Source organism: Pyxicephalus adspersus, chromosome 3 (genome assembly GCF_032062135.1).
Source record: "Pyxicephalus adspersus chromosome 3, UCB_Pads_2.0, whole genome shotgun sequence".
NCBI lineage: Eukaryota > Metazoa > Chordata > Amphibia > Anura > Pyxicephalidae > Pyxicephalus > Pyxicephalus adspersus.
This window is the reverse complement of record NC_092860.1, coordinates 147,739,704-147,746,771: the sequence shown is the minus strand read 5'-3', so window position 1 is coordinate 147,746,771 and position 7,068 is coordinate 147,739,704. Positions and strand designations below refer to the sequence as shown.

Sequence of the window (7,068 nt, the reverse complement as noted above, 5' to 3'; positions counted from 1 at the left end):
TTGAAGACCTGAAAGGTATTTCAAGGGTTCCCCCAATTTAAAAACTTCCATGAAGGCTGGATTAAATAATTATAACTCCAAATCAACCCTTTAGACATAAGTTAATTTATATTATTATGTGATAATGATACATATGGGGTTTTCCTAAAAAGTTAAAGCACCTATAACAATTTTATATATGCAAGAGTTTATATCAGAATATAATTTCTAATTCCCATACATATAATATTTGTGTGTTTGAAAATACAATAATATTAATAACAAGCATTAAACATTTTGTTATTTAGCTCCAAAAAATATATATGTGCATTTTTCCTGTATGCATGGAGTATATGCAGAATGATTATATAAGATTATTGCCCATTGATGTACATAGCTGCAGTGCACTTTTTTTTTTATTAGGACAATTAGAATATAGTAGTACTGAGGTTTGATCAGTTACTGAGGTCTGCTAATGACGAAGATGAATGACTTGCCTGACTCTGTTAATTGCTTGTCACTCATTGTTTGGATGCTAAATACAGGCTGCACAACAATAGGACACAAACAATTACGTCGACATTGGGAATAAAAGAATGGGGTATAAATAGGGAGCTGAGGCAGGTGGAGGAAGCAGTACATCCAGCCTCAGCTTTGCACAAGCAGTGTCTCTCTTCCTACAAATCGCATGCTGCACCTCCACACTGTCAGTATGCCTGACATCTCTATTCCTGCTTGCTTCCTCTGCCTCCTGGCCTTATCCTCAGCCTGCTACATCCAGAACTGCCCCAGAGGAGGCAAAAGATCCTACCCAGACACAGAAGTGCGACAGGTGCAGTATCATACTTTTCTAACTTCTTTATTCCTTTGACATTTTTCTGTTTCTGCTAATGGAAGGCATGCTAGGTCTAGTAGTTCCACTACAGATAACGCCTTAAGGTTGTAGAACTATAAAACCCAGAATGATGGAATTTGTAGTTTTGCCTTAACCGGAGAACTAGGTTACCTAGTAGTTGTAGAATGATACACAAGATTAATCTGGTAGTTGAAGAATCACATGAAGCAGCTGTAGAAAGATGAGAGTTGTAGTTCTGAACCATGTGAGGTCTAGCATTGGTAGAACTACAAGTCCTAGAAAGATGAGTTGTCTAGTTCTATTACAGCGAATGACCTACATGATGCTTAGCAGTTGTAGATCTATAAAAGAATTGTTTCGTCTCACTTGAAGAATTATGTGTGGTCTAGCAGTTATAGATTTATAGATTTCATAAGGATGAGTCTTGTAGTTCTCCTATAACTGAGGAACCATATGATACATAGCAGTCCAATAAAAATCAGATTTCTGATTCTACCAAAGGAGAAACATATGACACCTAGTAGTTGTAGAACTAGAAGTCCCTGAAAGTCTTAAAGTTCTCCGTCACTAGGAGTACCTTGTGATGTCTTGTTGTTGAACTAAAAATCCAAGAAAGATTAGTTTTCTACTTTTACCCGAACTGGAGAACTACCTATGACATCTAGCAATTGTAGAACAAAAGGTCCCAAAAAGTTTATATTTGTAGTACTGAATCAGTTGGAGAACCACAAGAAGAGTTTTCTAGTTTTGCTGCAGCTAAGAAACTACATGATATCTAGCATTTGTAATAATATAAAGATGAAATGTGTTGCTCCACCAAGCCTAGAGAACAATATGACACATAGCAGGTATAGAGCTTTAAGTCCCAGAAAGATGAAATTCATAGGTCCCCCTTAGCTGAAAATTTACATCATGCCTTGAAGTTATAAAATAGCAGAAATATGATATTACTAGTTGGATAAGTACCTGATGTCTGGCAGTTGTAAAAAGGTTTGGAAAGAAGAGATTTTTCATTCCATTGCCATCAAGAACTAAATATTGCCTGTCAGTTGTAGAACTATACATTTCAGAACATTTACATGTTTAATTTCACCACTGCTTGAGAACCCTTGTAAAATAATAACTCCATAAAAGACAAATTTGTAAGTTCCCTCACTGTCACCTAGAAGCTGTAGAACTGTAAGTCTCACAAAGACTACATCTGATTCAGCTAAAGAACAACATGTATCTTGCATCTGTAGATCTCTAAGTCCCAAAAAAAGATTTGTAGACAAGAGAATAGAGATTTGTAGTTTTTCAAGACCAGATGATGTCTAGTGGTTGTAGAATTCTTTTCGGCAGAATTAATTTTGTAGTTCAACTACAGCTGGAGAAAATATGATACTCAGATGTGATTTGCAGATTCCTTACAGCTAAAGAATTCCTACCAGTTGCAGATTTATAAGTCCCAGCAAGGTAAAACTAGTTGTTCCATACATGGATTTTAAAGGGACCTGCAGTTTTAAAGCAGCTAGGATCTCCATGTCCCAGTATTCTTGAATCTGTAGTCCTATCATAGTTTCTAATCCTAAAGTTGCTCAACAATCACAGAACTCATAAGAACAATATTAAAAAAATAAGTTCAGCCTTGTTTGTGAACTGTGGCTCTCAGCTGGCTGGACATTTGGAAAATGAAAAGATATTGTTGAACAACCTAATGGCCAAGGAACTGCAGGTGCCAGCATGCTAGTACTGATGGCTTACAACACCTGGAAAGACATAAATATCCATTCTTTATTAGAATGGCAATCCCTCTATGTAAACCTAGTAATGGGTTGCACAGCTGAAGGTTGAAAGGAAGTCCTAACTACAAATCCCAGCCATGGGTTGCATGCCGTTACTTTTTAGCTGTAGGCTGCCTGTTTTTGTTTTAACATATTTGATGCAGCTGTTTATTTATTAATCTATAAAATGCTAGTGCTAGTCATATGCTTTGCAATATTTTGTATTTGGAATCGGAAAGATAAAAAATGCTTTTCTATTAATCATCTTTATTGGGGATTTTTGGAGCCATCCCATTTGCATTGGTAGCACTGGTCATTCTACCTTGTGAAGTGACAGGCAGGTGAACCACTTTAACCAGGGGGGATATTTTGGGTTACTGCATAAGTATAAAGGTCACAGCTGGGCAGCCCCGGCTCCTGGGCTTCTGTCTAGCATTCCTTGGGAAAGATCAATTTCTGCAGTCATGTTCACGACAAATGTGACCAAAGCCAAATATATTGAATCTGAGCTTGTGATCACTGTCAAATGAATAGCAATGATCTGACACAGAAGTGTTCCTGTTGTAGTAAAAAATGGATTGTTAACTTATATTAAAACATATTTTTTATGTTCTGCAGCAATTAAAATATAATGCATGCCTTCCATTGGTGTCCCTTCTTAAATGCCTAATATATACCGTTTCACCACCTTATAAAAGTGACTTGTTATCATTGGTGATGACAGCTGGCACAACAGAGAATATGTGATTAATAACAATATTGTACATTCTATGTATTGGTGGATCGGTGTTCACCATTTTTACCAGTACTGAACCACTCCTGAGTATCAATAAATGAATAGGAGCATTGCAGGCGTTTGCAGGCAGTAAATTTCCAGTGTGGTTATCCAGAAGCTCCATTCAGCGCCTAAAGTTGCTCAACCTCTTCCATAGACTTGAACAAGTAAGCTTTCAAACTTTGCATAAGCAAATGCTTGCTAACAGCTGCAATGTGATTAGGAATGTTCTATATAATGGTGGATGATCCGATAAAAAAAGGAATACTTACTGGAGAATTTAGGTAAACACTCATGTATGCATGTCGATACGCCCTCATCACCATTCCTGGACACTTGAGTTTTATCACTATGTACCAAGGAGTAGGGTGGGGGAGGTAGCTAGCCATGGCAGCTGTGGTGCCTTCATCTCGATGTAGCCCAAAATACTTTGTGAATTACTAAAGCAAGAACATGTGGGTAATATATAACAAATATAAAGGGTATAAAAGTATAAAAGGTATAAAAGGGGATATAAGTTGTTTATAAATATGTATGTGTGTGATATGTGACAATCTGCTTCCATGTAAACCCAACAATCTTATTTGCCCCCATTTGGTCTTATAATATTCCACAGAATATCTTTTATTATTATAATTCTTTTTTTTACTTGTGCAAAAAGCTTTTGATGGTGCCAGAAATTTTGTGAGCTGATAACTTCTCATGCTCTCTACCTTTGCCAACTGCTATCCATTGCATTGATGGTAATTTAAGGAGATTCGGTTGTTTACATAGCAAGGTGAATGATCCCTGTGATTAGGAAATGCGATAAAGCATTCAATTATGTGCAAGAAAAATGTGTTAATTTAGATTTCTTTGCATGTGATTAATATTATTATTATTAATATGAATAATAATAAACAGTATTTATATAGCTCCAACATATTACACAGAGCTGTACATTAAATTGGGTATTCTTTTCCGGGAGAAATTTTACCGCATCCACTAAAAAAAATGAATTGTCCCTTGCGGAATGATAATTCACCTTAATAAATGATCCCCAATCATGCCAGCTTTTTGTGGACTACAAAACATCCTATGCTATGGATTTAGGCAATGTCCAAAAATCACAACTGGATATGCCATGTGTCCATTGTGTGTACCCATTTGAAATCACTAAATATTCCCATTTCACTCAGATATCACTTTCCTTAGAGAATTAGGTGAAAAATGGATGTTTTAGCAGCTCCATTGATGGTTGAGTTTTCTTGCAGTGTATACCATGCGGTCCAGGAAACAGAGGTAATTGCTTTGGACCAAACATCTGTTGCGGTGAAGATTTGGGATGTTACATTGGAACCCCAGAGACACTGCGCTGTGTGGAAGAGAACTACTTACCCTCCCCATGTGAGGCTGGTGGAAAACCTTGCAGCACCGGAGGCCGATGTGCTGCTCCAGGAGTATGCTGCAATGATGGTAAGTGAATTAATCTTCCGCTATCTTCACAATAGGTATCTAGACAGCAAAAAAAAAAATGGCAGATGTACCTCACTACACATAAACATTAAAAAAAATGTGCAGCCTAATTCAGTGATTGTCCTTTTGTACAGGTCATGATAGAATTTTGACCCATATGGCTCCATTCCTTCTTTTTTTATAATTATTATTATAATAGCCAAGATAGCTTAGCTTCTAGAATAGCTAGAATAGCTTCTTCATACCGTAAATTAAAATTAGAAAATAATTTAGTTAAGTTGCAGTCAGAGTTGGAATCTTGGAACGTAAACAAAGGGAAAAGTCTACCTGATCATAGGTGAAATTACCACTCAAGTATTGCTATACTACACCCAACACCTTCTGGTGATTCTGGATCATACTTTCTGCTCTTATTGATACCATACACCTGGTGTTGATGTTGGAACATACCTACAGGTAATGTTGTAATACACACCTGCAGGTAAACGGGGAAAACTTCTTCTGGTGATGCTAGACTAGGCATTGGTAAACTACGGGTTGTTGGGCTATTAAATCTAGCCTATGAATTAACGGTACAAAATTTTCCACTGGCAAAAAAGGGTGACCAACGACACTCTTCCTACTAAAACTGAATGTAATTTGAATGAGAGTTTTCTTTTATATTTAGGTAATGGCTTTTACACATACGAACACTCTCCATCCATCTGATACTGGCCGGGCCCATCTGTCAAACTTTAAAACTCATTGTGCTAGAATATACCTCATGCTGGTGACTCTGGAACATACTTGCTGCTGGTAAAGCTTGGACACACTTGATGGTGATTCTAGGACACATTTGCTGGTGGTTCTGGAACATTCTTGCTTTTGACCCTGGGGCACACTGTGGGTGTTGGTGATGCTGAAACACACCAGTTAGTGATGCCATAACACGTAACCAGTGAGCCAGGAATACATCTGTTGGTAATGCTAGAACCCATCTAATGCTGGTGATGCTGGGGAAACCCATAGGGTGGCGATTCTGGATACCCATTCTTGCATTAGGATTACCAGTCATACTGTCCTTCTATGAATCTTTTTAATTTTATTCTGATTTAAAGAAGAAGAAAAGTTTCTGGTAGGTTACTAGATGTTTCTTGCTAGGACCTCTTTAACGGTCAAGACTTCTATTAGACAACATGGAAGCTAGAGGCCTCCATTGTAACTATATAATACCCAGCAAGAGACACTTACTGTAAGTCCCATTTTGATCCTTATATAAATGTCGATTTGTCTTTATTAAAGGGCCCACCCCAATAAACTGTACCTTATTAGCACTGATCCAAAATGGGCATTAGATGTCTGCTCTTTCCAGTCCTACCCTTGAGGCAACATCCGTAAACCATTTCTTTGTAATGCAGACCTTTGAATCTACTGTCATTTTTAGTTTTCCCACTTTACCCACCACTCTAACATTACTTTTTGTAACTCTGCAGACAGTTGCACAATGGATTCCAGCTGCCTGGATGAAGACAGCGAGAGGCAACGAGGTTCTCCGGATCACAACATGACCCAGATGGACGGATCAGCCAGCGACCTCCTCCTGAGACTAATGCACATGGCAAATAGGCAACAGCAGCAGACGAAACACTACTAAGCCCAGTGCTGCCTCCCGTTACCTCACTTTGTGCTTAATATATCTACGGTCTGCCCTTTATTTATGATGAATGTATTGACAAAAAATGGCTGACAGCTTGTTGTATATAGAGCCAATAAAGTCTTTTATTGCACTGTTGTTTGGTGTTGTGAGTTATTGAGTATAATTGGATGACCCGTGAGTTGCCCATGAGACATATCCATCCACTATTTGCAGCTCATAGTATATTAGCATGGTGATCAGTGCGAAGACTGCCTCCTACATAGATATGCATTGGGAAGAACGTCACCCTTACAGATAGCCAAAATGACCATTGGAGAGGCACAAACTGATCAATACTCAAGGAACCCCCAGTAACCTCTTGAAGAACCCTGGTTGAGAAATAATGAGTTAGATTGTAATGTGTTTGGTGACATTTAGGAATTAGGGAATTACAGTCTCATCTAAACCTTACAGAATAAATATCTAATGCTGTATCCTTCAGTATAGCATATTGTTATCCTTGTTCAACTAACCCAGTAAGTCAATGATTTGCCTGGCCAGTGAAATCTTGACTTGTATACATCTTCAAGTACATTTTTCCCTGAGTAGTGCAGGGATGAGAATG

The 7,068-nt window shown here is 37.9% G+C and overlaps 1 protein-coding gene across 1 annotated transcript; it reads left to right on the top strand.

Moving 5' to 3' along the window:
* Positions 1–608: 608 nt before the first annotated feature.
* On the top strand, positions 609–6,599 carry LOC140327841 (vasotocin-neurophysin VT). Its single transcript, XM_072407154.1, has 3 exons — positions 609–811; positions 4,627–4,828; positions 6,301–6,599. The coding sequence occupies exons 1-3, from the start codon at positions 668–670 to the stop codon at positions 6,459–6,461; spliced, it is 507 nt and encodes a 168-aa protein (XP_072263255.1). The 5' UTR covers positions 609–667; the 3' UTR covers positions 6,462–6,599.
* The last annotated feature ends 469 nt before the right edge of the window (positions 6,600–7,068 follow it).